Genomic DNA, 11513 nt, shown 5'->3' on the forward strand with positions numbered 1-11513 from the left:
AAAATGGAAGTATCATCCTGGTCTTGATATAATTTCTTTTAGGAGGAGCACAGAACAGTGGGCGATGTCCTTAAAGCAACAGATGACAACCCCTGCAGCTCAGACACTGGCTGATCCATCCATCCTTCCCTGCCCACCCTCCTCATCTCTCCTGGTCTGGCCAAACATCGCCCCAGGTAGTCCCACAGCCTCTGTGCTAACTCTACACTTGCACTTACTGACTTAAAAACACAACTTCACCTTGCCCGTCACAAGTCCTTCTAACTAGACTCAAATCTTGAGGCCTTGGCATCGTAACCCTGGCACTCAGCAACGGTGTCTGACCCTTGGCAGAGGCTCCGTAAATGTCTGCTGAGCACCTAGCTCAGCGCAGAACACATTGTGAGTTCTAAATGAAGATAATGTTAGGTTAAGCAATGCCACTTTAGAAATCAAGGGATAAAGGTTTTTACAGACCATCTTTCCAAAACTTTCTTAGTTAATGTGCAAAGAAGTATCTGAAGAGGTGATTAAAAATAAAGAGCCCCTCCCCCACAAATTTGGATTCAGAAGTCTGGAATTGGAATCCATACAACTGGTTTCAAATAAACTACCCAGCTGATTCTAGAGCAGATGTCCCCAGTGCTGTGCTTTGAGAAACTCTGCCCTCATTACAGAGCTTTCTAATAAGATGACACTTGTTCTGATTAACTGTACATATTCATCTTGAAACCCAAAGAAAATGGATTTATACAATGTACACCATCTGACATTTCTGTGAGCTGGGTTACAAAACAACTCTGCCGTTGAGTCTTTTGTTCAGACATTATATGTTAGTCCAGTCCAGCCTGCACCAAAAGCTGAGCACCCATGCACATTGACAGTTAACCTCGTGTGAGGTGGGCCTGTGTGCAGCCCCATAGCTAGAAGGAGAAAATTGGGTATCTCAGGAAGGTTTTATTTTATTTTACTTCTTTTAAATTTTTGCCCATGCCATGTGGCATGTGAGATCTTAATTCCCCAACTGGACCGCCAGGTAAGTCCCTCTTAGGAAGATTTCAAACAAATGTCACTAATTTAATGAATTTGAGCCAATTCTGGGAGATAGTGGAGGACAGAGGAGCCCTGTGTGCTTCAGTCCATGGGATTGCAGAGAGTCAGACACAACTTAGGGACTGAACAGCAACAACATTAATTTTCAAGGGCTAAAGAATAAGGATTTCTCTGGTGACCTCAGGACCCAATTTTCTACCTATCAGGTTAGACAAAACTTAGCTCTACCAACGCCTGTCCCTAGAAACCTGGAATGCCAGGAAATGAAGGAAAACATTGCTCAGGGTGTCAGTAAGTCAATATTGGCTGGAGTCCAAAACAAAATAAATCTTTGCTAAGCCCCGCTGTGATTTCAGAGTTAAATACAAGGATTTCATAAATAGGGCAACAGAGTATCAAGAGCGAAGGCCAATAAACTAATTTGAATTACAGACCTCAGCCTCCAAGCTCTGGGACTTTGCCTCTGAGAGCCATATTGAAGTGAAGGTAATTAAGACAATCCGTCTTGCAAGGGGAGGGCGCTTTGGAGACTGTTTGAGATTCTGTGAGCGTCTCACCCAGACCCCAGTAACCTTTTGAAATATGCTGAACCATGCAGTCAGTATACAGGGGGATCGTTAAGTGGGTGAGAGATGGTGGAGAAATCAGTTTGTAACTGAGATCATTTCATGGGCAGTTTGCCAGCTCTTTAGGAAACTTTAAGATAAAGCCCTTTTAATATGAGGTATTTGTGAAGTACAGAGCTATATAATCTATAAAATCCCTTCAAAGACTATTTAAAAAAATTCAAAACTCATATTATTTCCTAAGTTTTGTTGCCTTAAAAATTAATTCTATCTATTTTGGTATAAGTATTTAGGAGACAAGTTGGTAATAGAAATTATTCTTCAGGACAGAGTCAGGACTTTTCCTGCATGTAGTCATTGCCATCCATTGCTCAGCAGAAAGCTTTCTCAGATGTCAGATTATGGTTATCTTTGTACAAACGAGGATAACACAAGAAATACTTACCAAGTGCCCGTGGTGGCTTTGAAATAGTTGGCAAGGCTGAAAAAGGATGACTTGACAACATCTTGGAGGAGAAAGAGAAAATATTTTTATTATTATTTTTTCAATTTTGAGAAAATATTTTTAAATGCCTCAAACTGGAATAAAATACGGGAATCAGAGCAGTGATGTGGGAAATGGTTACTTACAAGCAATGATTATCACCAAGGAACACGAGAAGACACTGGCTATGATTCCTCCCAGAAACCACCTGAAACAGCAGGATTGCTCAGGCTTAACAAACTGATTATATATTTCCAACACATGAGATGTTCTTTTAGACTCGCTATAGACGAATGAATTTAGGATATACTATAGAACAACAGTAATTGAAACAGTGCAGCATTGGCAAAAGGATAGAAATATAGCTGAATGGACAAGAATAGAAAGCCCAGAAATAGATACAAGTTAAGTGATTTTTTTTTTTTAATGTTTAAAAATTGCATTTATCTATTTTTGGCTGTGTTGGGTCTTCATGGCCCTGTGGGTTTTTCTGTAGCTGTGATGAGTGGGGTCTGCTCTTCATCGTGGTTTGTGGGTTTCTCGGTGCTGTAGGTTTCTTGCTGTGGAGCGTGGGCTCTAGTGTGCAGGGGGGCTTCGGGAGTTGTGGCACATGGGCTCAAGAGTTGCGGTTCCTCGGCTCTAGAACACAGACTCGGTAGCTGTGGCTCAGGGGCTTAGTTGCTCCGAGGCATGTGGGACCTTCTTGGACGAGGGATGAAACTTGTGTTTCCTGCATTGGCAGGTGGCTCCTTTACCACCAAACCACCGGAAAAGCCCAAGTTAAGTGATTTTTAACACAAGTGCAAAAGCAATGCAATGGAGAAAGGAGACTCTTTTCAACAAATGCTGCCGAGTTGTTTGGACATGCAGAAGCATGAAACTCCACATAGACATCACACCTTAACATAAAACTCCACTCAAAATGAGTCATAGACCGAAATGTAAGCCACAAAAGTGTGAAACTTCTAGAAAAAAACAAAGGAGAAAATTTGTATGCTTAAGCTTTCATAACCTTGACAAATGAGGGTGTTACACTTTCAGGTTTTTGTCAATCTAATGGATGATGGTATCACGGAGTGGATTTTTTTTCTTTTTAAAGAATAATATCTTCATAGTTTTGTGCTCAAAATATGAATATTGAAAGATATTACAAATAAGTACAAAGGCAAAAGGAAAATATCATGAAAAAAATCCCACCACCCTGAAGCATTATTAAAATCTGACAAATATCCTTTCAGACATCTCTTTATAGGCACTTTAAAAACTTCAAAAATTGAACTTTCTACATATAAACTGCCAAAATCTCCAAACTCCAACACTGCTGACCTGCTACCAAAACATATATGGGGAAACTTCAGGCACTCAAATTAAGGCTAAAATAATTCATCAAAGATTTTTAATTGCTGCCTGCCTATGCAAGAGAAATAGTTTAGAGTTTGAATTCAGGCAAATTAACTGCCTGCTTAAAAAAAAAAATCAGTACAGGTGTACCTTGAAGATATTGCAGTTTCAAAGACCACTGAAATAAAGTGAATATCATAATAAAGCAAATCATGTGTATATTTTGGTTTCCCAGTGCATATAAAAATTATGTTTACACTATACTGTGAACTGTTAAGTATTCAATAACATTGTATCTTAAAAAAATGTATATACCTTAATCTTTTTTTATGGAGAGACACCGCCTTTTATTTATTTATTTATTTTTCTAGATGAGTTTGTGTTTGTTTATTTATTTATTTATTTATTTTACTTTATAATATTGTATTGGTTTTGCCATACATCAACATGAATCTGCCACGGGTGTACACGTGTTCCCAATCCTGAACCCTCCCTCCCTCTTCCCTCCCCATACCATCCCTCTGGGTCATTCCAGTGCACCAGTCCCAAGCTTCCTTATACCTTAATTTAAAAAGACTTTATTGCTGAAAAAAAAATGAGCTTTAACAAATGTACATTAAAGCATATAAAGGTTTTTTAGTGTTATTTTAAAAACAAAAACCCTGTAATCACTCAAATCAAGAAATAAAATATTTCTAACACCTCATAATTTTTCCTGTATTGATCCTTCCTACTTTACCCTCCCAAATTAACTACTATGCCTACATCTATAGGAACTGATTGGTTTTGCCTTTTCTTGAATTTTTTGTGTATATACTTGTGTCTGTCATCTTTCACTTACGTCATATTTCTGAGGTTCATCCATGCTATTGCCCATAGGAAGAGTGCTTTTTTGAAAAAAAAACAAAATCACTTAACTAAACTTTTTACTTTAGAATAACTAGATACGCAGAGAAGTTGCAAAAAAATAATATAGGGGGTCCTCAAATATCCCTTATCCATCTTCCCCTGTCATTAGCATCTTGCAATACATGGTACCTTTGTCATAATTAAAAGGAACCAACACTGGTACCTCCCTAATAACTCAACTCCACACTTCATTTGAACTTTACAGCTTTTCCCTAATTGATCCATTTTCCAGCATCTTACATAGGATATCACATGAGATTTAGTCATATGTCTCCTTAGTTTGGGCTGTGACAATTTCTCAGACTCTCCACAGTTTTGATGACTTTGACAGTTTTGAGGAGTACTGGTCAGATAATGTGGAGTGTCCCTCAAGGTGGGTTTTTCCTGTGATTGGGATTCCCTGGTGGCTCAATGGGAAAGCATCCACCTGCAATGCAGGAGATACAGGTTAGATATCTGGGTTGGGAAGATCCCCCGGAGAAGGGAATGGCAACTCACTCCAGAATTCTTGCCTGGAACATTACACGCATAGTGGAGCCTGGCAGGCTACAGTCCCTGGGGTCGAAAGAGTCAGACGTGACTTAGCTTCTAGACTACCACAACCTCCATGTTCAGACTGGGGTTTAGAAGACCCTAGAGGTGAAATGCCATTCTTACCATATCAAGGTAGTGTTTGTCAGGCTTCTCAACTGTCAAGTTTCCTTTTCCTCCTCTATCCAAACACTATTCTTTGGAATCAAGTTTCCAAAGGCAGTCAAGTTCTCCTCTTAAGGGGGAAGTTTCTACATAAATTAACCTAAGAGGAACATTCCATTAATAGTCCTGTGAAATAAAGAAAAGTCTCCATGATCAGCTAAGTTTGGGAAAAGCTAAGTTAAGCAAAGCTGAACAGGTTTCTTCACCATGTTATTTCACTGAGCCTTTATTATGCTAATGTACACCGTGATTTCTCCCAACTTGGGATATATAATACAGAATTCTGCAACATTATTTTTAACTACAGGACTGCCCCCCAGCCCTTTTTGTTCATTTGGTCCCATTATAATCTAAAAATACTTTCCAAACCTCATAATTATCTGGGAAGCTGTTTTAAAGTATGGATTCTCACTAGATCTAAATTGGTACCTCCAGGGATGGGATCCAGGACTTCGTATTTAAAAATATAACTCTCCCAAGTGATGTGAGGCACTTGACCATCAAGAGGAAGGACTTGAGGAGAAGCAGCACGCACTAACCGGAGCGCAAGGACCACAAGACCCCAGGGTGTATCATTCATTCCCGTTTCATTGGTTCAACAAGTATCGATGAGGCCCTAGCACAGTATCTCTGTTCTCAAGGGAACTTACAATCTTGTAGGGAGAGATAGAGCATTAACTTTTAAATCCGCAAACATAGACTAGGTCAGGTCATGATAAATGCTCTGGAGAAAAGCCAAGAGAGATGTGCGTGATAGAGAATGGTATTCTGTCTATATACGGTTGTCAGGGAAGGGCTCTCTGCCGATGTGACATTTGAACAGATAACCAGAAAGAAGTAAGGGCACAAGTTATTGTTTCTCCAGGGAAAAAAGACTGTAGTAGGCAGAATATATAGCAAGTGCAAAGGCCTTGAGGCCCAAGTGGGCTTAGCACAGAAGGGACTTGATGACTGCCCTGGAGACTTGGGTAAGAAAAGAATAGGAAGGACACGCTGGACAGAGGGTAGAACAGAAACATGCCTATAATCAGCCAAGAGCATTATGTCCTCTGAGATGCTGAGAAGACATTTTATGTGAGGTTATGAAAATATAATGGGAAAGATGGAGTCCCAGTGGGAACTCCAAGTGCCCTAGTGGGGATGTCATATGCCCTTGAACTCCATGTAGGGTGACTTAGATTATATCTGTAACAAGGGGTCACTGAGGATTTAAGCAAAGGATAATGCATGGTACAAATCCAATTTCTAGCAAGATCCACTGCCTTTGGTGTGTTTTGTGAGATAATGGGAAGAGGGAGGTAGTAGATAAAAAGCCAATGGACAGAAAAATGGACAAATCTTAACCGCAGAGCTACCTAAAATGCTTTGTGGAATAAGGCAAGGAAATCATCAATCAATTACAGCTTCATTAATTATGAAACACCACTGCATGAACATAAAAAGCTAAATTACCTTGCACAGGCAGAAATGATTAAGCATGCAGCAAGCAGAATTGCTTGAAAGGAGACCTCTCGTAACAAACTGGTTTCTAACAGGAAAAATAAAAAATAAATGAATTAGAAATCATCGTTGATTAAGTAGTCTTGGAACAACAAAATCATACTAAAACTTTTTTTTTGATACACCAAAAAACAAAATGGGTTTTAAATGTGTGTCAGTTCAAGTAATTTGTCCTAAGTAATATGATTAAGAGCTTCCCTGGTGGCTCAGCAGAAAAGAATCTGCGTACAGTGTGGGAGCTGTAGGAGATGTGGGTTTGAACCCTGGTTCAGGAAGATCCCCTGGAGAAGGTCATGGCAACCCACTCCAGTATTCTTGCCTGGAAAATCCCATGGACAGAGGAGCCTGGCAGGCTGCAGTCCACAGGGTCACAAAGAGTTGGACACCATTGAAGTGACATGGCATGGCATGGCAATAAGATCAAATTATCAAATGCTGTCTAGGGCCTTTCGTTAGAAATTTTCTGAAAATTATCAGTTTTTTCCTAACACTTAAAACATAAGCGATTGTACTACATAGACAGTTTGGAGCTTGCCTTTTACCTCAATGTTGGCAAAAGGCTTTGTAGACTTGATGCTAATGTCAGAAATCTAACTGGGATGATGATTATAATATTAAAGTCTAAATTTTGTAGAGTGCCTTATAACTCACAAAGAGGTTTCATACATCAGTTCATTTCATCACCATGACCAGACTGGGAGGCAGGAACCATGATCACAGTTCTACAAATGAGAAGACCAAATTTCAAGTGATGAAATTCAACCAAGGTCACAGAGCTATGTGCTGCCAGAGCCAAGATTGAAAAACCACGTCCAGCCAGAACATCATGTTTTGTCCGAAATAGGGTGGGTAAAAGAATGGCAGCTTGGCATACTGGGAGTCTCTAAAGGGCTAAACAAGAGAATAAATAGTCTGAACTATTTGTCCTTGCAAAACTCTTTGCTGTCTTAAAATACTTCAGCGCTACTGAGCCATGGTGGAAATGACTGCAAATCATCCAGCAGTTATAAAAAGGAAGAGTTAAACCAATTGTGACTCTGAGTCTTATTTTAACCGCCTAAAAGGAATCAGAGCTGCTTTAAGGATGACCACGTAAAGATCTAAAGGAAAATAGAACAGATCTCAGCTTCATTTTTGCCAAATGCTTCAAAAGCTCAATTTTGCAAGTTGTTTAAAACTTGTAAGGACTTTGAGCTCTGCGTGTATTTATTTTTGCTATTTACGTTCTGAATTGAGATTGAGTCAGCTAACAAGAACCTGCTTAGTCCATAATACGGGTGAAACATTGAAGATGGGCAAATGCAAAATATAGCAGTTGTGAATGACATCACTGCACATATACAGTATTTCATATTAATATATACAGAGATTTAAATAAGTTATTGTGGGTTCAATCGAACACTCAACCATCTTTTAAAGTGTTTCTATTCTTAGCCTCCTCTGATTTCATGTGGAATTTGAAACATATTTTCTCCCAGAAATAAGTGTAGGTTGACAAACTGCAAAGATCCCTAGACTTGAATACTGAAGGAAGACTGGGTTTAAACTCAAGTTCTGTAAAGACATGCGTTGTGATTGTGGACAAGGTGGTCATTGCTTCATTCCATTAGTAGCCATTCACTTAGCATGAATTTTGGCTTGGCTCAAGTGTAAACTCCTTCAGGAAGTCTTGGATGTCTTCACCTCCCCCTTGGCCCTTAGCTGCTCTGTCTTTGAAATCCCATTATACCTCATGCATGTCTCCATCAACAAAGTTTCCACACTGAATTAAAATTATTGTTTTATTTCTCTATGTTTCCCCGTCAGACTATTGACAATAGCTGGCATCTATTTGCTGTTCTTCAGCAGCAGTGCCCATATTTTCCTTGAGAAGTCCCCTCTCCCTTCCTCCTAGTGTGTGGTTCCAGTGAACAGACTGATTTCCCTCCCAGCCTTTGATGCGCTCCAATCCACTTGGAGCTTCACATGCATGCATGTGTGCTATGTCACTCCAGTCATGTCCGACTCTTTGCAGCCCTATGGACCATAGATAGGCCTGCCAGGCTCCTCTGTCCACGGGATTCTCCAGGCAAGAATACTGGAGTGGGTTGCCATGCCCTCCTCCAGGGGATCTTCCCAACCCACGGATCTAATCCACATCTCTTACATCTCCTGCACTGGCAGGCAGGTTTTTTACCACTAGCATCACCTGGCAATCCCCTGGATCTTCATATACTTAGTGACAAAGGGATAGGTTTTGTTGTGTAATTGGGACCCTTCCAGAACCAAGGTAGCCAGCCCTCTTGTCCTAAGTCTAGAGTTTGTTTCTGCTGACTTTGACTGGGGGAAGTTGCAGGCACAGAGCCAGCAGAACTACCATGGAGTAATAAAGGCATTTCAAAAAATAAAGTGGACAGAGGAAAAGAGACTTGAAGAGACTGACAGAGACCTGGAATCTTTGCCTGGAATGTTTATTAATATGAACCAATACATTCAATGACTGATCAATCCATTTTGAGTTGGGTTCTCCTCTGCTGGAACTCAAAAAACCCTGACTGATAAAATGATGCCAGGCACACTTATACCTTTAGCATATGGATCAGTACCTCAAACAATCTGCACACTCAAAACCTACATGAAGGAGATAAAACAGCATCATCTCCATCAGATGGAGACCTCATCCCCTCAGGGCTTTATAGCCAAGTGAAGCAAAGGAAGATGGCCCCAAGAGAGAGATACATGGTGCCGGGTGCTACAGCATCTTGGGGAAACCAAGTGCTACCTCCACCCACCAGCATGGGGCAGAGAAGGCCCCACAGAGGCAGTCTCCTCTAACAGGACCTTAAAGGAAGAGTAGGGGTCTTCCAGGCATATAGCCCGTGGGAGACATTCCAGACACAACAAAGAACTCGTGCAAAGGCTGACTTGGCCTACCGGAACTTGAGTATTCTATTCTGTAAAATGAAGACAGCTCATTTAACTGACCCACCACTGTCTTGGAGCCCCTGTTCTGTGCCAGGCACTACATGGGCAGTTGGGATTCTACAGATGCCTGAGGTATGGTCACCATCATCCTGAAAGAGCTGACGGCCTGATGGAGGAGATACAAAAGTAAACATTCAAGAACAGTACAAGAAATGGGCAAGAGAGAGGGGAGTCCTGAGAGCTGGAGGAATACAAAAAGGGGTCACTGAAGATCTCTTCCCCAGAAAACAAGGTGGACTCCTTGGAGGAGGTGGGACATGAAACTGTCAGCTGGAAACTGTTTAAACAATAAACACTGCTGTCCCGGTCATCCTGACCCCTGGAAAGGGAATTAAAAAAATCCTCAAGACCTATCTAATAGCTGCAATGGGAACAAAATGAAGCAGGGCACGTTGGTCTTTGGGAGTAGAAGTGGTCAGTTAGATAAATATTCAGGATTTGAGGAAGGTGAAGAAAGAGAAGACATTATTTTTTCGTTTCACCTTCCATCTTAGGTAATCGTAACATCACATTTTTGGAGCGCTTAGTATACATGGCACATGATGCTAAGTGCTCGATGAGGATTATTTCAATCATTTATTGATACAGGGTGGGAATTATGATTATCTCCCTTTACAGATGAAAATGTGACGTTTTGGAGTGTTGGGTAAACTGAAGTGGGAACTGGGCTTTGAAACTTGGCAAGCTGGGGACAAGACAGCGCCTTGAGGCAACACTGTGCAAATCTGGTCCACCCGTATTAGCATAGAGATTAAGGGAGATGCTTGCTGAATTTATTTAAGATTTACTACTGACAGCAAGCATCAAGGCTTTGGTATCTTTTGACTTTCCTTGCCAGGGGCATATCATGAAAGAATGTTCTTTCTCCTGTTTATTTTCTTCTTCTAGCATATATCAAACACACAGCTAGATATGAAGACGATGATCACGGACAGCTATGTATGAGCACGACTCAGCTTTAGTCACACTTAGCATTTTCCCAAATGTCTTCAGGGTTTTTAAAAAACAAAGAAAACACCGCAAATCCAGTCCTTCTAGTACCTCTGAGATGACTCCTCCAGGTCAGTCACCTCCTCTGTGGATGCATCACCTGGCTGCAGGCTGATGCCAGCTCCTAAGGGGACATTAGTCACTTCCGGGCCCTGAAAGGAGGAATTATGTGGGTGCAGCAAAGGTTTAAAAAAACTCACTTGGATGATCCAACGCCTCTTCCTGGAAACGTTCAGAAGCCGTCCACTGGGACTGAGGAGACAAGCCGTAGGAGTTTTCTCTGGGTCTCTGAGAGGCAACAGGGCCAGAAAAGGAGGCTTTCACAGACTCTGCATTCAGCTTCTGTGACTCCCAGTCATCAGTCAGAGAACAGTCAAAATCACCTCCTGGAAGAGCAGAGGGGTTCAGTGTGTGTGTGTGTTTGTGTGTGTGTGTGTGTGTGTGTGTGTGTGTGCGTGATTTCCATGACTCTAATGATCATAGCAATAGTCTCAAGAAGCACAGAGAATTGGAACTGAATGAGCAGAAACATTTTTTTCTAACCTCTATTTCCATGGAGCATAAAGTGACGAAGGGGAAATGACAGCAGAGAGGAGAGCCAGAGGCAACCCACGGGTGACTGAGCCCCCCAAGAAGGTGCCAAGCCCGAGACATTTGGGAAGGGGAGCCAGCATTGAGGGGAAGGCCAAAGCTTCACGGGCCTGGGGCAGGCAGATCTGTGGAGTCACTCAGCGCAGAATTATTGTATAACTGCATACGAGACACAGTTCGGGAGGCTGGGCGTCAGAAGTCAGAGTAGACAAGTGCTGTGTGCCATCCATGGCTGGGGAGGGACAGGCACACCGGATCACAGTTAGGAGGCAAAGAGGTCATCACTGCACGGAAACCTGGCAGAAGGTGTCCAGATGGAGCCTGGGAGGGAGTGTCTGAGTGCTTGAGCGGAAATCTGAAGGCCTAGGAGGAGGACTTGCAGAGAGACAGAAGGAAGAGCAAAGGCCAGGAAGAGACAGACAGAGGGCGAGGGGAGGGGG

General features: G+C 41.7%; 1 protein-coding gene across 2 annotated transcripts in view; it reads right to left on the reverse strand.

The window, feature by feature from the left end:
- The window catches only part of TMEM71 (transmembrane protein 71), a 30399-nt gene that overhangs the window by 2630 nt on the left and 16256 nt on the right, over window positions 1-11513 (reverse strand). For both annotated transcript variants that reach the window (XM_010834770.1, XM_010834771.1), the window contains exons 6-9: window positions 10683-10868; window positions 6481-6556; window positions 2229-2290; window positions 2044-2104 (exon numbers count right to left, since the gene is read on the reverse strand). In XM_010834770.1, coding sequence (XP_010833072.1) covers window positions 2044-2104; window positions 2229-2290; window positions 6481-6556; window positions 10683-10868 — 385 coding nt within the window. The remainder of the gene's footprint in view (window positions 1-2043; window positions 2105-2228; window positions 2291-6480; window positions 6557-10682; window positions 10869-11513) is intronic.

Source organism: Bison bison, unplaced genomic scaffold, assembly GCF_000754665.1.
Source record: "Bison bison bison isolate TAMUID 2011002044 unplaced genomic scaffold, Bison_UMD1.0 scf7180017864036, whole genome shotgun sequence".
In the NCBI taxonomy this organism is placed as follows: Eukaryota; Metazoa; Chordata; class Mammalia; order Artiodactyla; family Bovidae; genus Bison; species Bison bison.